Source organism: Heteronotia binoei, chromosome 21 (assembly GCF_032191835.1).
Source record: "Heteronotia binoei isolate CCM8104 ecotype False Entrance Well chromosome 21, APGP_CSIRO_Hbin_v1, whole genome shotgun sequence".
NCBI classification, from domain to species: Eukaryota; Metazoa; Chordata; class Lepidosauria; order Squamata; family Gekkonidae; genus Heteronotia; species Heteronotia binoei.
In genome coordinates this window covers 176,383,039-176,408,040 of record NC_083243.1, presented here as the reverse complement: position 1 = coordinate 176,408,040, position 25,002 = coordinate 176,383,039, and the positions used below count along the sequence as shown (strand labels likewise).

Here is a 25,002-nt window from a genome sequence, read left to right as displayed (position 1 = left end):
CCAGCCTCCCCAGCTAGGCAGTGTTTCCACCAGACTCATGCCACGAAGAGTCCCGAGATGACACTCATCGGGAGACTTGTTGACCCCTCTGGGAGTCTCAGGAAACGTCTCCTTAGGACTACTGGGTCACGAAGAAGAGGGTCTGGCCGGCCCTGTCCTCCATGGCTAAGGTGTTCCTCTCATGCCCACCGACGAGCGTGCAGAGTGAGCGCATCTTTTCGCATTTGGGCGACATTGTCTGCCCACGTCAGAATCGCCTGCAAACCTGGACAGTTGAGCAGTTGGTCTTCCTGGAGGTCAACTTGCCTCTGTTCAGCTCCCCAAACGTAGACTTCGAGAGTGAATGAAGTGAGCACGTACTTGTGCCTGCATCCTCTCTTGGCCCGCGCTTGAAAGGTGGTTGTAAAACGCTCTCCCACTAAACGTAGACTAGAGTCCAAAGACAGCCCAAAAACTCACTCACAAATTGATTGGCAGTGCACCCCCCCCCCACCCCTCATCCACCCCCAAACCAAAAGTGAATGCTGGTTTAAAATCTGCAAAGCAATCCAAATTTCCCCAGTCCCCATCCACACATGCCTAATAATACTGAAAGGGCCATTGCAGCCCCCAACTGTAACCGACAGCACCCACAGGCCCAGCCAGGATAACCCAGGTTTTTTTTTTCAGGGGCAGGAGGAAGGAAGAGGGAGGTGCCAGTGATGATGACAGGCAGCCAGCAGCCATACCAATGCTGAGGTCCCTCCAGTGGGACAGTGATAGCTGGTGTGTTGCTGCTGAGCTGAGAGAGAAGGAATGGTTGCCTTCCTCTCACACAATCTGAGGCCCTCCCAGTGATCTTCCTCATTTGGGGTGCAACTCTGGCTCGCCTCCTCGTGGTGCACCTGGGTAACGCCAAAGAGCCTGGACCAGCCAACCATCCATCACTCAAGGTAAGTCTAAATGCTTCTTGCTTTGTGTCAGATACAGAATGATGTGGAGCTAGGTGTGGTCCACCGCTTCTCTTGTTTGAGAGTTGTGTTGTTTGGGGCAGGGCTGCAGAGTTGGCATCTGTAAATTGCATGTTCTGTGGTAGGGAAGCTGGCACCTGCGTGAGAGACCCAGAACCAGCATGCTTGTTGTGCTTGATCATCTCTCCCCGCGTTGTTTGGGGCAGGGCTGGAGAGCTGGCATTTGGGTTTGCTGCAGCCAGCTCTGCAGAGCAGACCTTGAGCAGATTGTGTTTTGTGTGGCAATGATGTTGGCAACTGGGTTTATATTGGTTCCAGGCCAGCAGGGTTCATAGAGTAAATAGATGGATGTAGTGCATTTGGGTCCTATAGAGATTCTCTGGTGTGAAGTTAGGTTTGGCTTTGGGTGCCCCAGGAACTGGACCCTCTGGTCCAATTTTTTTTTTTTTTGGCCTTGTGGGTTTTGTGTGGGACAGTCCCCTGAAGTTGCACAGCAGTTTGGGGAGCTCTCCTCAAAACCTCCTACTCCCCAGAGCCACTTTTCCCGCGACAATTACAGGGAGGAAGTGGCTCTAATTGGTTTTTTCTCACCATTGGGAGCAGTGTTCCTTTCGGGGTGCCCACAGATGGGTGCAGTCTTTTTGGGCCAGGTGGGTTGCATGCGGGGGAGTCCCCTGAAGCTGCCCTGCAGTTTTGGGGCCTCTTCCTCAAACCCCCCTCAGGCCAGAGCCGTTTTCCCCACAGCAATTATAGTGGAGGAAGTGGCTAATTGGGCTTTCCCCAGCATTGGTGGCAAAAGGCCTTTTGGGGAGCCCAAAGACAGCGACCCCCTGGCCAAATCTTTTTGGGACTTGGGGGTTTTGTAGGGGAGAGTCCTCTGCGGGTTCCCTGCAGTTTTGGGGGCTCTCCCTCAAACCCCCTCCCCCCCAGTAGCCTCTAATTATGCCCTATGTTGCCATTGATTTCAGTGGCCTATAAAGTATAATGGTGGAATAGGGGTACCCTCTTTGGGTGCCCCTGGAATGGGACCCCCTGGCCCAATCTTTTTGGGACTTGGGGGGTTTGTAGAGGAGAATCCCCTGCAAATTTAGGGGCTCTCCCTCAAACCGCCTCCTCTCCAGGCGGCTTCCAATATACCCTATTTTGCCATTGATTTCAGTGGCCATAGGGTATAATGGGGCCGTATATTTGGATATAGCCATGCATCTACCGTATATGCGACTATTCCGAGTACCGGTATTCGGAAATATACAGTATTCCAAATTTTTTGGCCCTGTATATTTCCGAATCCGATTTTTTCCAAATTTCTTTTTTTTTTTTGCACACCCCTACAAGTGAGTTCATATTTATATTTATTTTATATATTCAGTTTATGAATTGCTTATTCTCTACAACAGGGGTGGCCAACGGTAGCTCTCCAGATGTTTTTTGCCTACAACTCCTTATCAGCCCCAGCCATTGGCCATGCTGGCTGGGGCTGATGGGAGTTGTAGGCAAAAAACATCTGGAGAGCTACCATTGGCCACCCCTGCTCTACAATGTAAGGCTCTATGCGATACACAACCAAAAAACAAGTTGCGGATCCTGTTAATTTAGGGGGAGGTATTTGTGAATTTCCTGCATTGTGCAGGGGGATGAACTAGATGTCCCTGGGGGTCCCTTCCAACTCTGTGGTTCTATGATTCTAAGTTAAAAATCAAAACTAAAATGGACATCTACATAATTTCAGATGGTGTCAAATATTTCTTTGCGACCCCACTCTGCACTGTGCTGTAACCTTGCAGACAGGTGAGGAGAAGGCTGAAGCAAAGATGGAGGGGGTGGAAAGAAGAGGAGAGTGCCGGCTGTAATGGAACCACTGCTGTTCTCAACCAAGGCCTGGCAGAACACCTCTGTCTTACAGGCCTTGTGGAATGGCATCGACTCCCGCAGGGCCCTGATGGTGTTTGGCAAAGAGTTCCGCCAGGTTGAGGGCAGCCGCTGCCAGATGTCTTTAGGGCCAGGGACCACAAGTAAATTGTTCTTAGTAGAGTGTAATGCTGTTCCAGGGACACACTGGAGGAGGTAGTCCTGGAGATACACAGGTCCCAAACCACTCAAGGCCTTCAAGATCAGAAGCAAGAACCTGACTCAGTATTCCACTGGGAGCTAGTGTAGCTGGCACAGCACAGGTTGTATATGTTCTGTCCGTGGTGTTCCTGTCAGAACTTGCACTGCCGCATTCTGGACTCCCTGGAGCTTCCAAGTCAATCTTGAGGGCAGGTCAGCAGACAGTAAATTACAGTAGTCTAGCCTGGAGGCAACCATTGCATGGATTACAGTGGTTAGGTCAGGGCGCGACAGGAAAGGGGTCAGTCGCTGAGCTTGACATAGATGGAAAAATGCCAACCTGGCAATATTCATGACCGGGACCTCCATAGTCAAGGAGGCATCCAAAGTCATGCCCAAACCCCTGATGGATGGTGTTGGTATCAGTGGCATCCCATCAAAAGTGGGAGATCTATACCTCAGCCCCAAAGAATGGGAAGTCTGAGGCTCCCCCCAGGCACAGAACTTTCATCTTTACTGGATTCAGTCTCAACCTGCTCTTTATTTACCCACCCCACCATGGCCTCCAAACCCTCAGCCAAATTATCGGGGGCAGTATAACAGATATAGTTGGGTGTCATCAGTGTACTGGTGGCACCCCAGACTGAAGCTCTGCACCAGCTGGGCACGGGGGTGCATATAGATGTTAAATAACACCAGAGAGAGGATTGCTCCTTGGGGAACCCCACACCCCAGAGGGCACCCAGGCAACACCATCTCCCCTAGCGCCACCCTCTGTTCCTGACCATGGAGAAATGAGGTAGACAACTGTAAGTTGACCACTGCTATGAAAAATTAAACTGTTCTAAGCTCTTTTTATTTGCAATTTGATAAACGGGGTTCATAGAGCCGCTTGGCAATCAATAGGAATCAGCTTCTAATGTGACCAGCCATGAGGTGTCTTCCTACCACTACCATCTACTTTTGACTACCATCTAAGCTAAGACAAAAAAACCCCAACAACTTTACAAACTCCTGTGGAAAAAAATGGTTCTGTACAAAATCCATAATCCATGCCAGCGCTAGTATCAATAATACAAAAGAACTCAAAGACACCCAGTTTGCTCAAGGGTGGCATAAAATTCACATACAACATCCCTAGGTTTAAAGTTGCAAGTTACATAGGGTTGATTTTATGGCATCTGAATATACCGGGAGGGTGAATCACTGGGCACCACACAACCTCCTAGTCTTCAGCTCTAACATTCCGGCTTCATCTGCATGGATAACCCCACTGCAATGCACAGCACCCAGCTCTATCTCATTGTGTGATATAAAAGGAAGACTACCTGCCTGCTGCCTTTAAACCTTGTCCTCTTGGATTTGCATTTATTCTAATTAATGCCATACATACTTGTTCTGTTGCTAAACTCCACTTCTCCAAGCGGTTATATTGGATGTTTGTGAATAAGATAAGCGTTGTACTTCTAGCTTACACCAGAGCTCTTTGGAAGCGCTTGGCTTTTCTAAAAGCTAAGAGGGGCAAGCTAACATTTCAAGAAATCTAAAAAAAAAGAATAAAACTTAACAATAAAGCAACTGTGCCCTGCCTTTCAATATGCTAGTATGCAGTCCTATTTTTTTTGCTCGCTATATATACTTTTTAGGAATCTGAATGAATGCAAATATGACAATATCTGACCTGATTTGTTCAGCTTTACTTTCAGAATTTGGTCATGGTTCTGATTGTTAGGTCAGAGTACGGTGGCTGTTATGGGCCAAAGATTTCTAGGTCAAACAAAGGATACCATTCTGGACTATCAGATGTTTAGCAGATCTAGCAATGTGGCATGAAAGTCAACAGTTGTCCTCTACCTGTTGTCTCGGAGCAGTCAGAACTTAGAAGTGATACATCTGAAAACAACAATGGGTCCTATATTGTACATTTCTTCCTGCACAGTAATCCATCTCATGACATGCAAACGGCCTTGTAGAGAACTACAGGATATTTGTTCAGAGTAATGATAAACTTCCTTGTGTCCTCCACAGATGCCTGAGATTCTGAAGTGAGGTAGCACAGATGTACAGTCTTTCTTGCAGGCATTCGTTGGACAGGAGAGCTGGGTGATCTCTTTTTTTCAATCCTGAAGATTTTCAGCAAGGCACAAATGGGCATAAATAGCATCTCTCACTGTTTCCATACCAGAATACTTTGGGGCTGCCCAATCATTCCTTTTCTGAAAGTGGCACTGGAGCAGAATGCTGTCTTAATGCTGCAGTCCCATGTCCATAGCTATGGGGGGGGGGGCGTGGGAGGCCTGCCCCCGACTTCCGGTAGTGGCCCCCTAACTGTAGAGGCCCCCCTAGCCTGCCAGCCCTGCCTCTCTCCTCCTTCCTGCTCAGCAGGACAGGCAACAGAGAGGCGGTGGATCTACCTGCTTCTTGCAGCCGGCTGTCACAGGCTGGGTATGGGCGAAAGCAAAGTCCAATTCCGGGGTCAAGTCAAAGAGTTCAAACTGAAGCTGAGTCAGGTGGCCAAGTTGGGGTGGAGAGTGAGGTCATCTGGAGCCGGGAGTCAGGAAACTGAAGAGAGCAAGCAAGCGCCTGGGTGGACGCAAGTAATCATGGAAGTGACTTGTTGCTTCCACTGAGAGCCTAGCCCTGAGCAGGGGGCTAAATGGGCCTCCAGTGATGCTCCAATTAGCAAGTGGGCAGCTCCTGCTAAAACTCAGGACTTAGCAACCTCCTTCCTCGTAGGCATACGCCCCTCCTTCAGGCCGCTAAGTCTCAGTGGAGTCACTCCCTCAACCGAACTACCTGTGGGGGGGGGGTGAGTGAGTTGGGCGGACTCTCTGCTTGCAGCTGTGCCTCCTCCTCCTCTGCTCCCAGGTCAGGTGTGGGGACCGATGGCTCAGACAGCAGCAAGCCGTCAACCTTGGAAGCACTAAAGGGGCCAGCTACAAGCTCGGCAGCCAGCTTGAGTGGGGGTCCTGCCTGGTCGTCATTTCCCATGACACTAGCTGGCTGCAAGAAGCAGGAAGACCCTTTTTTAGGTCAGGAGGCTTTTAAAAATATTGAGTGCCCCCTGAATTTTTAAAAAGCCCCCGGACCTAAAACAAAACAAAAACTGGCTATTACCCTGTGCAGTCATAATGACACTGAAATTTATCTTGAATTTGGGGTAGGTATTTGTGTGTTTCCTGCATTGTGCAGGGGGTTGGACTAGATGACCCTGGAGATCCCTTCCAACTCTATGATTCCATAAGGGAGCAAGCCTTCTGGAATGCAGTGATATTTTGAATGAGTATGTATTAGATCAACCTGAGCACTGTCATTCTGCGCCACTCAAGAACGCTAGTGAGTGAGTAGCATTTTATAAAAAGGAGGGTGAATGCAAGCTAGGTTCCGCCCCCCCCACCCCCTTAGAGGCCACCGTGGGGTTTTAGGTCAGGAGCACAGCACATGCTTTGCATGCAGAAGATCCCAGGTTCTATCCAATTGAAAGATCTCAGGTAGCAAATGCTTGGGAAACATTCTGCAAGAGCCCCTAGAGAGCTCCCTGCCAGTCACAGCAGACTGTCGTGGGCTTGCTGTACTCATTCTCTGACTCTGTGCAAAGGCATTGCCATATATTTGTATGCGCCCCACCCCATACAGTACTGCCCTGCCACGCATGATGCATTTGCTTCTTGTGGGGGGGTGGGATCAGTTCTTTGCAGGCTGTTATCTCTGCATTTCTAGTGACAAAGTGCTCCCTTGCCCCTGAATTTTCTACCACTGCACACAGGAGTCCAACCTTCTCCCTGCAGCAAGGCTCTTCCCATCTGTTCTGTGAGGACGGGATACTGAGTTACTAGCGCTGGATTGAGCTTAGCAGAACAGAGCACTAAGGGAAATATTGGGGGGTTGTTTGTTTGTTTTTTTGTGGTCTGCAAAGGCACTGAGGGGAAATCTCAGCTCAGTATCTGCACACAACCTCACCTAACATAGGAGCAAAGGTGAAGAATCTATTCCTGGATAAAGTATGGATTCAGAAGCCCCTGCCTGCAAGATTGCTACAGAAGTTGCCTGTTGTCTGCAACTCTCCCCACTTCAACCCCCAGCTGTTGTAAATCTATGGCTCCACTCACTTCAGTTGGGCTATTTATATCAGTAGGGTGTGTCCCGCCTGGCTGCTGAAAAATTGTGCATGGAGTTGACACAGTCTGCGCTCCATCCCATAATTTGTTCCTTGCACCTTTAAAAAAAAAGAAAGAGAGAAAGAAAGAAAGAGATGAGAGAAAGAAAGAAAAGAAAGAAAGAAAGAAAGGAAGAAAGAAAGAAAGAAAGAAAGAAAGAAAGAAAGAAAGAAAGAAGAAAGAAAGAAAGAAAGAAAGAAAGAAAGAAAGAAAGAAAGAAAGAAAGATACTCTTGCACTGGTCTTGTTTCCTAGCCATTGCTCTAAGCCTCTTTCTTGCTATTCTTTCTTTTTCATGGCAGATTTGCCCCATTGCATCCATTCATCTGGACACACCTTGTTCATTTCATCTGCTGTTTATTTTTAGCTGGAGTTAAATCCAGCTCATTCACAGTCCTTGGCTCAAGCCACGCCTCCCCTTCAACAAACTACCTCCAATTTGTTGTGGTGTATATGGATGCAGTTGTGCTCAAACAATGTTGGCTTTTAGCGGAGGGCAGGCAGCCTACAATTTTAGGAGGAGGAACCTTGCATACTTGGGAAAATGTGTGACAGGCAGTTAGCATTGTGACATCAAGGGCCAACGTGGAATGAAATGTGGTAAAAAATGTGCTTGTCTTCTGTTTAATATAAGACTGGAAACGAATGTTATTTCCCCCCCAAAAGAGCTGACGGTGGTTCTTAAAAGGCTTCACTGTTAACAGCACACACATTTTATTTCTCGTAATTTTGGTCAAACTTATTTCGGCAGAGTTTCTTTTTTTATTGTTTAAAAAAAACCCAACAACAACAACAGCAGCAGCAGCAGCAGCTATGAAATGTATTTGACCAGAGGAACAGATGAGAGAAAAGAAATCTGGTTGTTTGCAGTAGAAACTGAAAGTTTGAAACGACATTCCACTCTCTGAAAAACAATTGTCAGTGTGTTGTAGGTGAAGCTTTCGTTCTGAATTAATGTGATGCAGCCAATAAGCAGAATGGGTGTGTGCTGTGCCTGCAGAGTATGTTCCCTGACCACCGCATGGCCCTGCCCAAATGGTGCAGCCCAGACAAGCGGCTGCGTTTGCATTAAAGGCCACCATCAACAAAAGGAAAAGCAAAAGACTGTTTGGAGAGACCCAGCATTCCTGTTCAGAGGCTGCTGTGCGCCTGCCGCTTACACCCATGCGCTAAACATTTCCTACTAGGAAGTCAGGCTGAAAGTGACCCGGGGGCAGGGCCAGTGCCAGGGATCCTAATGAGGTCTCTGAGTGATTATAGAGAAAGAGGCAAGCTGCATTGCAAGAGAGGCTGCGAGAGCAGCACAGAATAGGCTGCGCTCATTGGGATGGATTTGTTAATAATTTCCTCTTCTTGCACCTATTAATAACTGGTGCTATTAACAATGTGCTTTGTTTTGTTAGCTATTGAGTCTATGGCAGTTTCTAGAGGCGAAGGGATAGGGTCATATGAACATATGAAGCTGCCTTATACTGAATCCGACCCTCAGTCCATCAAAGTCAGTATTGTCTACTCAGACTGGCAGCGGCTCTCCAGGGTCTCAAGCAGAGGTTTTTCACGCCTATTTGCCTGGACCATTTTTAGTTGGAGATGCCGGGGATTGAACCTGGACTTTCTGCTTCCCAAGCAGATGCTCTACCACTGAGCCACCATCCCTCCCCTGCTCTCCAGGGTTTCAAGCTGAGGTTTTTCACGCCTATTTGCCTCGACCCTTTTTAGTTGGAGATGCCGGGGATTGAACCTGGGACTTTCTGCTTCCCAAGCAGATGCTCTACCACTGAGCCACCATCCCTCCCCTGCTCTCCAGGGTCTCAAGCTGAGGTTTTTCACGCCTATTTGCCTGGACCATTTTTAGTTGGAGATGCCGGGGATCGAACCTGGGACTTTCTGCTTCCCAAGCAGATGCTCTACCACTGAGCCACCATCCCTCCCCTGCTCTCCAGGGTCTCAAGCGGAGGTTTTTCACGCCCTATTTGCCTGGACCCTTTTAAGTTGGAGATGCCGGGGATCGAACCTGGGACCTTCTGCTTCCCAAGCAGATGCTCTACCACTGAGCCACCATCCCTCCCCTGCTCTCCAGGGTCTCAAGCTGAGGTTTTTCACGCCTATTTGCCTGGACCCTTTTTAGTTGGAGATGCCGGGGATCGAACCTGGGACCTTCTGCTTCCCAAGCAGATGCTCTACCACTGAGCCACCGTCCCTCCCCTCAACAGCAACAAGGCCGCTTCAAGCTTGTGGTTGTGTGAATAGGCTGGGAAACCCATCTCTCAATAGTAGTACTATGACTAATTTCTATATGGCTTAAATGATTGTGTCCACTGTTTATTTATTTACTGGGATTTCTATCCACCTTCCCCCACAAGCAGGCTCAGCGGAGTAATAAAAGAAGTAAAAACAATCCGTATACTCCAAGTTAAAAAAACCGAAGCCAACGTAACAAACAACGGTGAGCTAAAATTTAACAATAGCAACAGCATCTTGGAAGTCTGGTGTAAATGTGTGTGGGAAGCCTGCATATCAAACAGGTGGGCCCAGGCTAACACCTATAGGATACATTGGTGTTGTCTGTAGTACCCAATGACCTCTAGTCCCTGCTTGGCTCACTTTAGTTTGCGTGTTGTGTGCAGGCCTAGATACACAGTTTGGCTATTTCACAGAGAGTGTGCAGCCCTGGTTTATCTGTGCTTGCTGCACAGAGAGGTCGCAGCTGTGTTTACCTCTAGGTTCCAGCTCGCTACCTCCAAGCAGGGACTAGAGGTCATTCGGTAAAGACAAATGAGAAGCTAACCGTTTAGAACAGGTTACTGCCCGGGCGTGCACGCGTGCACCAGCTCTGCACAGGGGACTGCAAAACCACATGCTTAAAACTGAGCCCAACGCACGCGGTAGAGTTGCCAATCCCCAGGTGGGGGCAGGGGAGCCCCCGGTTTGGAGACCCTCCCCCCGCTTCAGGGTCGTCAGAAAGCGGGCAGAGGGGAGGGAAATGTCTGCTGGGAACTCTGTTATTCCCTAGGGAGATTTATTCCAATAGAAAATCATGGAGAATTGATCTGCAGGTATCTGGGGCTCTGGGGGGGCTGTTGTTTTGGGGAGTAGAGGCACCAAATTTTCAGTATAGCATCTAGTGCCTCTCCCCAAAATATCCCCCAAGTTTCAAAAAGATTGGACCCGGGGGTCCAATTCTATGAGGCCCAAAAGAAGGTGCCCTATCCTTCATTATTTCCTGTGGAAGGAAGGCATTGAAAAGGTGTCCCTTTCAATGTGATGGCCAGAACTCCCTTTGCAGTTCAATTATGCTTGTCGCAGCCTTGATCTTGCCTCCACCCCTAATGTCTCCTGGCTCCACCCCCAAAGTCTCCTGGCTCCACCCCCAAAGTCCCCAGGTATTTCTTGAATTGGACTTGGCAACCCTAACACGCGGCCGGTGCGCGCTGTCACAGCGCGTTTTTCCCAAGGTTCGAACATTTAGATGGGGGGGGGGAGAGAGAGAATCCCTGCTATAGAGGAAAGCCCTGGTTTAAAAATAAGGAAATAGCGCCCCCCTGGACTGTAATGCTTGGCTAGCTGACTTCTGCGGTCGCCCCGTCGCTTGTGGCAGGCTGGAGAAGAGCCGTCCAAGGGCGCCTACGGAGCCTGGTCGCTTCCCCCAGTCAGGCCGGCCTGTTCTCCTGAGCCAGAGAGGCCGCCTCGCTCAACATCCAAAGCAGCTGCTGATTTCCAGCGGCAAACTGGGGGGAAGAAGGGACGTTGCGCCTTGGGCTAACAGTTTCGCCGAACAATTGAACCAAATTGTGTGTGTGTTTTTTTCCCGGGGCGGGAGACTAGTTAGTCGAAAGGCGGAGTTTGCCACAACCCAGGAGTTCGGGTCCCCAGCTGTTGGCCTACGGGAGACATCTCCAAGGCCATGGGGGCGCCCACCTTAGGGGCAGGCCGCGCTCTCCGTGGAGAGGGGAAGTCAGTGAGGGACAGTGGCTCAGTGGTAGAGCATCTGCTTGGGAAGCAGAAGGTCCCAGGTTCAATCCCCGGCATCTCCAAAAAAGGGTCCAGTCAAAGAGGTGTGCAAAATCTCAACTTGAAACCCTGGAGAGCAGGGGAGGGACGGTGGGTCAGTGGTAGAGCATTTGCTTGGGAAGCAGAAGGTCCCAGGTTCAATCCCCGGCATCTCCAACTAAAAAGGGTCCAGGCAAATTGGTGTGGAAAACCTCAGCTTGAGACCCTGGAGAGCAGGGGAGGGACGGTGGCTCAGTGGTAGAGCATCTGCTTGGGAAGCAGAAGGTCCCAGGTTCAATCCCTGGCATCTCCAACTAAAAAGGGTCCCGGCAAATAGGTGTGAAAAACCTCAGCTTGAGAGCCTGGAGAGCCGCTGCCAGTCTGAGTAGACAAGACTGCCTTTGATGGGCCCAGGGTCTGATTCAGTAGAAGGCAGCTTCAGGTGTCCATAAGTTCCCCCTGGCTAGGCTCCTGTGTCCAGAGGGCTGAGAGCACGCCCACCCCCGGCCTCGCAGGCAAAGCTGAGTGCCCCCGGGTCAGACGACACCGCAGCTGGGACCGTCCAGGGGAGCACATCTCTTCCCCCTGGGGCATCCAGGGAATGGACTGGCCCTGCTGAATCCCACCCGCTCTCCGCCGCCAATGCAAACCTACCTAGCGCAGGAGTCCCAAACCTATCGGATATGGGGTGGTTGGTGGGGGCAATGATGGGGTTCCCGATCCCGGATCGCTTCCAAATGGCCGCTGCAGGAGGGCCCCTGGACAGAGGGGGGGGGCGGGGGTGGAGAGAAAGACTCAAAGGGAACTGGGGAGGGGGCAGGCGGGGGGCCCAGCCCCAGTGGCCAATGCGAAGGCCCCTGCGCTGCGCAAGAGCCCCACCTGGCGGGCTGCCAGGCAAGGTGTCGTCGGGCCCCCTGGCTGCCCTCTTGGGGCCTCCTGCGAGCGCGCGTGTGCCTGTCGGCCGGGACGCTGAGGCGCTGGAGCGGCGCCCACCCTTGCGCTGGCAGGCTATAGCGCAGGGACTCTGGCCCGGGTGGGGGAGATCCAAGCGGTCGTCGGGGGCCCGCCTCTCCCGCTTGCCTCCTTTTGCCAGCGGCTCTTGAGCGCACCTCCGGGGCGTAGATAGACTCCATCCTGCCGGGGCGCTGCCGCCTAGAAGGGGAAGGGGGGCAGAAACCCCGCAGCCGCCTTTGCGGGCAGGAGGGAGGTGTGTGGGGGGGGACTTCAGGGCGAAGGACCCTCGGGGCTGCGGGGGGGGGTGCAGAGAGAAGTCCAGAGCAGAGCCAGGCTCGGAGCCGTGGGGCGAGAGAGGAGGGGCCGGGCCCAGGGCGAAAAGGCAGCGGGCGCTTTGTGCATGCTCGGAGCCCCTCTCGCTCCCCTCTCGCAGGGGGGGCCTGGCTGCGGCGTCGCCTGGCTCCTGCGGGGGGCGGCCGTGTTGACTTTGCCCGCTGGCAGCCGCGAAGGGGAAGCCCGGCCCAGGCGGCATTGTTGTCTCAGCCGCTTAATCAGATCCCACGAGCCGCGGTGGAAACCTCGGGCCTGCCCGGCGAACAATAGGGCCCCGGGAGGGGGTGGTTAAACTTCAACCAGCTTCAGCGCCCCGCCCGAGCCCCGAGGGGGCGGCCGCCCGGAGACAGCAGCGAGGCCAGCGGCCCGAGCCCCACTGCGTCGCCCGGCGGGGGTGGGGTGGGGGGGGCAGTCAAGGTGGGGCGAAGGGGCGGGGCCTTGGCACCTTCCCTGCGGAATGCCCGAGGGGGGGGGGGCCCTTGGAGGGCGGGGAGAAGGGCGGCAGCAGGTGAGCGGGCGCGGGGTGGCTCCGGCCCGCAGGCCGCCTCCCCCCCGTCCCCCGCCCCGGGCAGAGCGAGCGAGAGAGAGAGGCAGGCAGGCAGGCAGGGAGGGCCGGGCTGGGTGCGGTCTTGGCGGTTCCCGATCCCGGATCTCTTCCATTTCCCCTCTGGGGCGCTCACTCGTGCGCGGCCAGCAGAGGCAGCGAGCGGCGCGGCGCGGCGAGGCGAGCGGCGCTGACCGCTGGAGCCCAGCAGCGGCGGCGGCGGCGGCCAAAACAAACGCGGGGCGCGCTATTTATTGCCGCCCGGAGGCAGCGCGGGGCTCAGAGCCGCCGGAGCCGCCGCGCACCTGCCCCCCCGACGGGCTCGCCGCATGGCCGCGGCCCCCCGCCCGCCCCAGCCATGAAGGCGGCGCGCCTGCTCCTGCTGCTCGCCGCCTGCGCGCTCCTCCTGCGGGCGCCCGCCGTGCGCGGCTGCGGGCCCGGCCGGGTGGTGGGCAGCCGTCGGCGGCCGCCCAGGAAGCTCGTGCCGCTCGCCTACAAGCAGTTCAGCCCCAACGTGCCCGAGAAGACGCTGGGCGCCAGCGGCAGGTACGAGGGCAAGATCGCGCGCGCCTCCGAGCGCTTCAAGGAGCTCACGCCCAACTACAACCCCGACATCATCTTCAAGGACGAGGAGAACACCGGCGCCGACCGCCTCATGACCCAGGTAGGCGCCCGCCCCGTCCGGGGACCAGGCAGAAGGGCGCGGAAAGGGCCCCTCGGGGGCGAGCCCCAGGGTGGCCCCGCGAAGGAAGCTTGGCACGCTGGGAGCTTGGACGGACGGCGCCGGCGGGGGGACGCGAGAGAGGCTTTGCAAGGTGATGCCTGGGAGGGGGAAAGGGGAGGAAGGAGTCCTTTCCTCCCGTTCTCACGACGCGAGGACTCGCGGGCATGCCGGGACATTGCTGAGCAGCCGGGCTAGGACGGAGAAAAGGAGGTCCTTCTTCACCCCAAGGGTGATTCACGTGTGGAATTCACTGCCGCAGGAGGCGGCGGCGGCTGCAGGCATAGCCAGCTTCGAGAGGGGGTTAGATAGGAACAGGGAGCAGAGGTCCATCAGGGGCTATTAGCCACGCTGTGTGTATATATATATGGATATATAACAATTTTGGGCCACTGCGTGACGCAGAGTGTTGGACTGGATGGGCCGTTGGCCTGATCCAGCGTGGCTTCTCTGAGGTTCTTAAGGCAGGGAGGCGGCCCGGGGGCTTTCCCGACGGCACCTGCCTGCTTCCAGCCCGCCTCTGCTCTCCCGCCAGCCCCTCGGGGTCGGCTCCTTCTCCGCAGCCTGCCAAGCGCGACCCGGTCCTGATCCTGCAGGCATAAGAACCTAAGCGAAGCCATGTTGGATCAGGCCAGTGGCCCATCCAGTCCAACGCTCTGTGTCACACAGTGGCCAATATGTGTGCGTGTGTGTATACACACACACACACACACACACACTGTGGCTAATAGCCACTGATGGACCTCTGCTCCATATTTTTATCTAACCCCCTCTTGAAGCTGGCTATGCCTGTAGCCGCCACCACCTCCTGCGGCAGTGAATTCCACGCGTTAATCACCCTTGGGGTGAAGAAGGACCTCCTTTTATCCGTTCTAACCCGACTGCTCAGCAATTTCATGGCATGCCCGCGAGTTCTTGCATTGCGAGAAAGGGAGAAAGGGGCTTCTTTCTCTACCTTCTCCATCCCGTGCATGACCTTGCAAACCTCTCTCGCGTCACCCCGCACAAACGTTTCCGGGGCCCCCCTCCCCTCCAACGACTCCCCACGCCCAAAGGCTTTGCGATCTGTCCGGGTTGCCCTTTCTTTGGATGCCCCCCCCCCGGTCATCGGTGTGGTGGGATGGAATCTCCTCGGCGGAGGCGAAAAGACCGGAGAGCCCCGGCCTCTGAACACCCCCATCACCTGCGCAAGAAGAGGGCTTATGGAGAAGGAGAGTGAATTAGGGCACTTTCTTTCCCCCGTTCTCTCCCAAAGGGAGTGGGGCCGGGGCTCCAAAGGATGGTGCGCGATGTAGACCCTACCCCGTCGTTTTAGCCTGCCTGCTGCGGCTGTTCTTCAGGCGAATCCCCCCTCCCTTTACCCAGTAGAGTGCGGCTGTCTGGGCTTGCCAGGGGGGGTTCTCCCTGCTACACAGGCAGCACAATCTATCCGGCGCCTGGACTTTCACAGATGTGTGCAGAAGATGCCTGAAAGTGATCCTAAAGACAGAGCATCTCTATGCTACTAGGAAGGATGCCCCGTGCTTTTTGGGCAGTGCTGCTTGAGTCTGCTTCAAGTGGCACATAGATAGAGCTACAAGGGAACAAGGCCCGGCGTGAGCTCTCTGATCACTGTCCCCCCCCCCCCTCCCCATCACGCTATTTCCCTAAAGACTTTTGTTTGAAACATCTCCTTTCTCCCCTGCAGGTTAATATTTTGCACTTTGTCCCTGGCCTCCTTACTTTTCTTCTATGAACACTGGCAGATTGGCTTTCCCGAGAGCTCTAGTCTCAGTTTTGGCTATTGTACAGCGAGTAATTTCGTAACAACTAATTTTGACTGGAAGTAAATGAATGGAGAACTCTAGCTTTAATCTGGGAGAATTACAGGAAACAAAGTAGCACCCCACGTTGACATGTAAGTTTGAGGCTTTGGGCGTCTTTCTGGGTGGAGGCCAGGTATGGCACTCTCCATTCTGGCTGTTTGCCCTGCAAGAAAATCCAGATCCTGCAGATAACCCTTATCTGCAGTAGTGTTAGCACAAAACTGCAGAAATGGGAGATATCTTTAATGGCCTGCTCCGAGCGGTCTGTTTGGAAAGAAATATGGATCACAGATATGTGTGTGTGTGAGAGAGAGCAAGTTTCTTAAGATCCAATAACATAAATTAATTTAATCTCTAAAATTCTTGTAGATGGCAAGAAATGCTTTGTGTGGAATCGGATCCAGTAGTGTACCTATTCCAGCATTAAGAATCACACCACCTGGAAACTGCTAGGTAGTCCTCCGGAAATTGACCCATGGTCTACTAGTAAAGGAATGCCATCTACTTTCTGTCCACTTCATGCTTAGATAAAAAAGCATGAAAGAGATGCCAAAAGTTTTCTGGAAACTGTATGTCTCTGGCTACCTGGTCCTAAGGATTAGAAACGATGGGTATAACTACCACGCTCTGTATTTGAGCTTTCTTGAGCCACTGTCCAAAGACAGAATGCCAAGCTGGACCACTGGTCTGATAATAGCAGTACATATTTTATTTTCTTCAGGTACTTTCCCCAACCTGTGAATCAATACTAGAAGAAAACAGTGCAGGTGAAGATCAGGCCAACGTAATGGAGCATCATATCCAGACAGGAGGGACCAAGATGGTCCCATGCCATGATTATCTTCAGGATATGGAGTGAGCATGGTAGCTGCTAAATGCACCCAGCAGGACCAAAAGAGCAAAGCATGGTGGTGGAGGAAAGTGCCATTAAGTCACAGCTGGCTTATGGCGACCCTCTAGAGTTTTCAAGGCAAGGGACATTCATAGGTGGTATGCTATTGCCTACCTTCTCCTCATGGCTGTGGTATTCCATAGTAGACTCCCACCCAAATACTAGCCAGGGCTGATACTGCTTAACTTCCGAGATCTGATAAGTTTGGGCTAGCAAAGCATGCCACGCCACTAAAGCAGATGACAAAACCTCTTTCCCCATACCCTCCAGCCAGTCTTGCCTCCGGGAAGGGAAAGCTCCATTGCAAGCCAAAGATGAGGATCAGCTAAATCAGGGATGTCAAACTCATTTGTTATGAGGGCCAGATCTGACATAAAAGAGACCTTGTCGGGCCGGGCCACGTCTGGTTGGGCCATGTGTGTACCTATTTAAGATTAGGTAGCAGAGATATAAATTTTATAAAGAACTCAAACACAAATATATATATATATATATATATATTTTAGAACATGCTTAAAACGTTAGCACTCATTGGTCTTAAAGGTGCTTTATTTGTATTTCTCCCATGAGATCCAGGGAACTGGGTAAAGGAAGCTCTGGCTCTTTCCTTCCTTCCCCGAGGAGCCTCAGCCGATGGAGAAAATAGAGGTTTTCCTCTGTAGCTCCTGTGCAATTGAGCAAGCCTTGCAAAGCAAGCTGTTATGCAGAAGGAAGCAAGAGAGAGGGAGAAGGAAGCAGATGACAGCCAGTTGCTCGGGGGCCTGATAGGAGCTCTCCGGGGGCCTGATTTGGCCCCCGAACTGCGTGTTTGACACCTCTGAGGTAAATGCTTGCAGCGCTGTGTTGACTAAGAAGTAAGTCCTGCTGAGTTCAAAGGGATGTTCCTCATCCTTAGGATTACAGTCTGTAATCAACACCTGTTCCAAAAAGTTGCTCCCTTCCTCTGGATCCTATTAGTGATCTTGTACTAGTGTTTCTATAGGTCTCATCTGGTGTGGTAATTCATAAGGCAGAGCATTCTGTCTTGTGATGTTTACTTCACTTAATGTTGGGGTGACGATTGTCTCCTTAACAGAATGGGCAGCATGGTCATGATCCTAAGCCCACTCACTCAGAAGCCAGTGACACTGAGGTTAGAACTACACATTTCATGGCAAACAAGAGATCTGCAAAGCAGTATTTGCCGTCTAATATTACTGGAGATTCAGGAGGTGTTCACAGCGGAGAAACAGGCAGGAAGGGTACTTAATCCGCTAAGCTCTCTCTTCCCTTCTTCCATTTTTTTCCCTCCAAGTTGACTCTGAGACTGGAAAAAAGCCAATCTTATTGGCCAGTTGGGTGGAGTTGTGCATGGGGGGGGGGGAACTGGTGCATAAAGAGGGGGAACTGGTGCATACGTCAAGAGTACCGTTTCCCCTGACCTGATTCTTCCCTTCAAAAGTGATGCATTATTATTACCAGGCAAACCCATCTTTGGGAAACTCATGTTTGCTGAGATAACAAGCTATCTAGCCTGTGTGATGAGGCCTGCAGTCGCTTTTGTGATCGGGGTGATTACAAAGAACGACAACAGGGTGCTCTAACTTTTTTTTTTTTAAGTCTATGTTTATGGACAGAATCTGTCATTGAGATTAGGAAGGGGAAGAGGCAATTAATATTTCTGGATAATCATGCTCGCCAGGCCGCTTCCAAAGCAGCCTGTCAAAACCAGTTCTTCTAAATACCCATCTTCACTTCAGAATCTTGCGAGTCCATTGGATCCCAGGTGTCTCCTTGGGAGATCGTCTCTCCTGATGAGATTTAAAGCAAAATTTGAGAGTTAAAAAAATAATAATTTAGATTTGCAAAATAAAATTTAAAAGTGCATATTATTTTAATTTTTAAAGTCTAAAATAAATAAATAAACCAAACCATAAAATACAGTTTTAAACAAATATTCTAATAGAGAAGTAAAGTTTTCCTCCGTTGAAAGTCTCCCTAAATGAGGCGTTAGGAACAATTGTACAGGGGGTCCCAAAAAGAACTCGATGGGCAAGTGGTTCTGGGAAGGGGTGGGGGGGGTAAGGTGATTGCTAGGGAGACCTTATTCTCCCCAAGCTAAATTCCCATGTAGACAAGGTCACTAGCAGTCAGGTTCAACACCAGCCAAGCGTGACTCAGAACGACATAGCACCTCTTGCGTCCTGTGAAGAGGACCACAGCTGACATGTCTTTGGCTAAATCTTGGTCTCCAAGTGGGATCTTGCAAGCACAGTGCTGACACCAGAAAACAAGGGAAATACATCTGTAGAATTGGCCGTGGAGCCTGAGCATGTGTGAATGCATGCATGCTGAAGAGCATTATTTGTAAATCAGGAACACACTTAGCCATGCTTCATTGATCTGGGGGAAATGCAAATAGAACACACCTATGAATTTATACCCGCATTTAAAGCGCAGGCAACGATTTCATTCATTCTGGGGTTGCAATCTGGCTTGGTGGTTTGCTGTGAGGGATGTTTTGAGGAACATCCATGTCTACTTTGGATCCTTGCTAGAAACGAATTATCATAATTGCTAGGGGGTCCAAACTTAATGTGGGGAAAGCACCCCCCCCCCCTCGCAGTGTGGGCTGGTGAATGGGAGGAGGGAATGAAAACCAAATCTTGGCTTGAGTCTGGGCATGAAGAGGCTACCTGCCCCCCCCTCCGCTACGCAAATAAATTACCCATCTTTCCTCTTGGCCCCTGAGAGTGCTTTATACATGATATTAAGGCTTTCTAAGCAGGTCTTCTCAGAGTCATACTTGGCTTATTCCTAGGAAAGGATTTTTAGGATTGCACAGTAATTTCCCTGGAGTTGCTCCCCCTAATATGCCTGTTGTTAAGGTGAAGTAGAAAGTGAGATATGAGCAAGCACCCATTTTAAATCAAACGCAGGTTTTGCATTTGCATGGTAGATTTGGGGAAAACAAACCTGAATGAAAGCTTTCCCTTTGAAAATGCCCTCGGACAAGCAGAGCCCAGTGGGGGAAGAGGTCTATGAAGTGAGCTTGTGTGTCCTGTCCCCTTTCTCAAGGACTGATAATGGTAGGAATCTGTCCAGATAGTGTACAGTGCGCAAGAAAACTCCTGGTGGGAAGCAGGAAGGTTCTTGGCTTCTTTTTTTTTTTTAATTTTTGCTCTGTGAAGAGTGACATCTCCTAGATGGTTAGATTCAGGAGGTCTGGAGCTGGGGTGTTATCTGAAGTTTCAATATGGAGGTGGAATCGTAGTTTCATGGGAACACGCATCGGAATCCAGAGGCATGCGCTTTAATAGGTTCAAGGTTTAATTGCAAACATAGCAAGCAGCTATCTGTTTTCGGAACATTTTAAAAGATTATTTCTTACGTATAGCGTCTAGTGGTAGCTATACTACCAATGCAGGTCAAAAAAGTCACCTGGGTGTAGATGGGTGCCCAATTTACAGTGCAATCCTAAAGACACTCTCCTGGGATTAAATTAAATGGAATCGTGTAGGCTGCTGCGTAAGATTAACTGAGGAGTCAAAGAAAGAGAAGACTGACCATGCGAGCTCTAAAGCATGGGAGGAGAGGGGGCTAAAAGGCACCCTTGGCAAAGTGCCAGGACTTGTCAGTTCTGAAACCGGTGGGCTCCTTGAAGCTTTCCTTCCTCAGCCTCAGTTTCCCTCTTCTCCTTGCAGGCCAGGGTTACTGAGAGGCTATTTGAGCAAGGTGAGTACTGAGCGGCGTGAAGATGTTGACACAGGCATGACTGAGATGCTTACACAGGGGACGATTCCCTCTTGTAAATTCCACAAGTCTTGCCCATGGGAGCAGGAACCTGGGATGGCGGGGACAGCTGGGGGAAGGGTGCTGTGGGACTGCAAGTTATGTCTGTCTCTCTGGTATCACCGGGGAAATGCCTGTGGGCTCCAGGAATGTAGATAAGGAGCTCTACACCCTTCTCAGCAGGCCAGCCTGCTTGCCAGCAAGGATTATGATCCAGGTGAGCCCCCAGGAGTCAGGGATGGAACGGGGAGTCTGCTGAGTACATCTTCATGCCTGCCCTGTGAGCACCAGGGTCTCTTACCTGGCAGGTTGAGATAAAACACGCTGGCAAAATCAAGCAGATGCTGGTGGGTTTGGCTCATGGCAGCCTCTGAGCACCATGTCCATTGGGAAAGGACGGTGGGATGAGAACACCCACTCAATCCCCTAAACATGGAAATCATGCAGTGACCCCATTGCCCTCGGTCACAATAACACTCCCCGTTCCCTGTTAGCCACCGAGAACTTGCCAACAGAAAACTGGGGAATAAACCTAACAAATAAATACATTCCAGACACTCCGCCAGAAGCTTGACTTCCACATTATTATCAATTGCTCAGTTAGTCGAAACTGTACAGTGGAGTGTGAGACCAGCTGTCTTTTTGTTAGGGCTTGATATTCCCGCTTAGCAGCACTAGCCTCCGTGGGCATGTGAATCAATACAAGTTAACGTTAACCCATCAGAATAATGTTCAGAGCTACCCGCTGCCCCTAGATGAGGGAGCTGCTTGAAACTGTTGCTAATGGGGGGCTCTGTTGACGTGGATGAGACAAAGGGTGCCTTAGTTATCACCTTTTGCCATAGCACTGCAGGAGGTAAGCTGGGGATAACTTTGGGGCAGGATGGGATTCTAAGGGGCAGTATCTGAGCAATTGGGGGGGGGGGGTGCCTGCTTCTGTCAACCACACCCCTTCCTTTCCTTTCCTTTCCTGCACTGGTTTCTTACTGGTTTCTTACTAAGTTTCATGAAGTCCAAGGGTCTACATCTCCCTAGGCAACAAATTCCTGCCCACTGGCCCTTATCGCTTCATCTTTCTCAAGAATGTCAGTCTCTGTTTGCTCGTGGGGCCTGGGCTCCAAGGTGAAGATAAGGCCCAGGCATGGCCGCCTCCCCTCTCTCCTCATGGCTTCCTTTTCCTGGCTTCTTGACCCAACATCCCTCTGTTTGTTCTCTGGGACCCTAAGCCCAGTCAGTCCTAGCCTGACAAGCAGAGACTCACCCTGCAGCTTGTGGTTAGAGGTTGCTGCTGATCTTTGCTCTCTCTGCCTTGACGGGGAAAGGATTCTCATCCCAGTATCCAAATTACTCTGATGCACACAGTAAGTCTCCTTCTCTGCCAGGAAACCAGGACCTCTGAAGCTGCCATTTTCTCCAAGGGAACTGTTTTCTGGGGATTATTTGTAATTCTGGGAGATCTCCAGCCATCATGTGGAGGCTGTCAACCCTAAAGCCAAGTAGCCTCTGAAGGGCTAGTGCCCAGGAAGGCCTCTGGAGGCAGGGAGCAAGCTGAGCCCAGTGCCCTCTGTGGTGGTGAGCCTACACTTTGGTCATTGTCACTGCTGTCTGGTTCCAAGCGGAGCAGACCCTGCGGCACTTTCAGCGCTGTATGGGCCGTATGGCTCAGCTTCCCCCACAGCAGTCTCAGTGTTCCAGTCTGAATTCTTTCCTGGGCAGCACAGGAGGAGAAGGTCCATGGCTCAGTAATAGGGCATCTACTTGGAATTCAGAAGGTCCCAGGTTCTTCCTTGGTGTCAGGCAGAGGTGAAAGACCTCCGCCTGAGACTCTGTGAGAGCAGCTGCCAGTTTGAGTAGCACCGTGCTGATTCTGATGGACCAAGGGTCTGATCCAGCATAAGGCAGCTTCATGGGTCCACAGAGAAGAGCATTCCCTGGCCATCCCAAGCCTGCAGAAGGATCTTGGCACAGTGGCCAGTCTAAGAGAGTGAGTGGCTAACCACAGATCCTGCCCTCAAATTGCTGCAAGTTACATTAACATATTTTTAAACACAGCGTTGTATAAAACAGAAGCAGTCCTTGCCTAGTTATTTATGTATTACTCGCTTCGTTTATACCCTACCTTTCTCCCCAGTAGGGAACCAAAGTGGCTTACACCGCTCTTCCCTCCTGCTTTCTATCCTCACAACAACCCCATGAGGTAGGTTCAGTTGCACACATGTGTGAGAGAGGCCTAAGGTCCCCTAGGAAGTTTCCATGGCAGAATAGGAATTCAAACCTCTAACTGCTACACTAGACTGGCTCTCAGTTTAATCCTCCTCATTCCATCTTTATTGCTGACTTGCCAGTCCTTCTCCAGAGTAGCCTGTGCGTTGGTGTGTCCCCATAACAGAAATTCTAGAATGTATATTTACAATCTGCATCTGCTGGATGAGATGTGGGTTCATCTGGGATTGCCACATGATGAAGGAAGGAAGGGAGGGAGGAAGGGAGGGAGGAAGGAAGGAAGGAAGGAAGGAAGGAAGGAAGGAAGGAAGGAAGGGAGGGAGGGAGGGAGGGAGGGAGGAAGGGAGGGAGGGAGGGAGGGAGGGAGCGAGGAAGGAAGGAAGGGAGAGAGGGAGGAAGGGAGGGAGGGAGGGAGGTAGGGAGGAAGGAAGGAAGGAAGGAAGGAAGGAAGGGAGGGAGGGAGGGAGGGAGGGAGGAAGGGAGGGAGGGAGGGAGGGAGGGAGCGAGGAAGGAAGGAAGGGAGAGAGGGAGGGAGGAAGGGAGGGAGGAAGGGAGGGAGGGAGGGAGGAAGGAAGGAAGGGAGGGAGGAAGGAAGGAAGGAAGGGAGGGAGGGAGGGAGGGAGGGAGGAAGGGAGGGAGGGAGGGAGGGAGGGAGCGAGGAAGGAAGGAAGGGAGGAAGGAAGGAAGGAAGGAAGGGAGGGAGGGAGGAAGGGAGGGAGGGAGGGAGGAAGGAAGGAAGGGAGGGAGGGAGGGAGGAAGGAAGGAAGAAGGGAGGAGGGAGGGAGGGAGGTAGGGAGGAAGGAAGGAAGGAAGGAAGGGAGGGAGGAAGGAAGGAAGGAAGGAAGGAAGGAAGGAAGGAAGGAAGGAAGGAAGGGAGGGAGGGAGCGAGGAGGGAGCGAGGAAGGAAGGGAGAGAGGGAGGAAGGGAGGGAGGGAGGAAGGAAGGAAGGAAGGAAGGGAGGAAGGGAGGAAGGGAGGAAGGGAGGGAGGGAGGAAGGGAGGAGGGAGGAAGGGAAAGGTAAGCCACATCGACTCTGGAGTTGCTGGCAAGGTGAGGCTAGGAGTGATCCCAGAATGGTCCTCAGGTTGTAGGAACCCATCTTCACCAGTGATGCCCCAACAAATGTTGCCGTGTTCTTGTTTATTCGTTCATGAAACTTGACAGAATAGCCTATGTCAAAACGACAGTCCCTTTCTGCAGGTAGTGGTGAGTCAGGCTTAGAGTTAATTTGTATTGTTTATGAACTTAAGGATAAAAGGGACATAAAGGGTTTTATAATTGTCTTTCGCACCCTGAACAGTGAAGCAGGTTAGGCTGAGACACAGTGACATGTTCAATACCTGCTCAGTTTGCAATCACGGATGGCCCTTGTGGCCCAACCTCGCTTCTTTACCCCAGACTCACTGGACACTCCGTGCCAATAGTGTGACTGAGGGCCCTAGAGGATCCGCTACTGCAGGATCAGGGGGGAAGCATGGGGGAGCTTTTGCCGTGGTGTCCCCTCATGCTGCTGAGGAATGTGACTCTGAACCAAGGAGCAGGGGCACTCGCAGCACTCACCGCCACTGAGTCATGTCCCCAGTGCATTCATTTTAGGCAGATAGTACATTTTCTGAGGTTTTCTGGGCCTTTCTGAGAGGGTGGGTGCCACGGTCACAATCTATCTCTCTGGAACATAGCTACCTTGTACTCCCAAACTGCACTGGTCTGAAATCAAAGCCCCTGCTTTGTGCATCTTGAGTTCCCCTTTGCAGCTCTACCCTGACACCTGCTGGCTTCAACTGGAACAAGTTGAGATGCTGGTCTCTTCTAAAACCAGTCCCCAGTCGCCCTTGACATGCATCTTGCTCCTTTCTCTCACACACAGAACCCAGTCTTCTGAGAGCTACTTCTCAGTGCTCACACCCCATGCCGTGTAATAATCCTTGGCATAAGAAGATGGCTCCTAAGCTTCAGCCAAAGAAGGAGGGACCTCAGACACCCTTCCTCCAGGGATAGCTTCTTGCCAGGCTTCTTGTCTCTCTCATGGTGGCACTTCACGGTCATCTTCATCCAAGTGACTCTCAGTGAGGAGGGCAGAGGCTGAAAACTGCGCCTGAGCTCACAGAGGGAATCCATTGCAGAAGAACTGGGAACTGAACCAAAGCCCTAAAAACCTACGAAGCGGCCTTATACTAAGTGAGGCTTCTGTTTCATCTAGATCAGGGGTGGCTGCTGGAGAGCTGCTGCCAGTCAGGACACAGCACTGATCTAGATCAGGGGTGGCCAACGGTAGCACTCCAGATGTCTTTTGCCTACAACTCCCGTCAGCCCCAGCCAGCATGGGCAATGGCTGGGGCTGATGGGAGTTGTAGGCAAAAAAGCATATGGAGAGCTACCGTTGGCCACCCCTGATCTAGATCAGTGCTGTGTCCTGACTGGCAGCAGCTCTCCAGCAGCTCAGGCAGTGCCATGTATTTCTCACCAGCTGTTTGGGTTTAACTGGATCGAACCTGGAACCATCTCCATTGCAAAGCTTGGGTGCTACCAAGGAGCCCACACCAGGTCTTTGCTTGCCCAGTCATAATAATAATAATAAATAATAAACTTTTTATTTATACCCCGCCCTCCCCGC

The 25,002-nt window shown here is 51.7% G+C and overlaps 1 protein-coding gene across 1 annotated transcript in view; it reads left to right on the top strand.

Annotated features, from left to right (window-relative positions):
• Positions 1 to 13,334: 13,334 nt before the first annotated feature.
• The window catches only part of IHH (Indian hedgehog signaling molecule), a 22,816-nt gene continuing 11,148 nt past the window's right edge, over positions 13,335 to 25,002 (top strand). The window contains exon 1 of the mRNA XM_060262640.1: positions 13,335 to 13,640. Coding sequence (XP_060118623.1) covers positions 13,335 to 13,640 — 306 coding nt within the window. The remainder of the gene's footprint in view (positions 13,641 to 25,002) is intronic.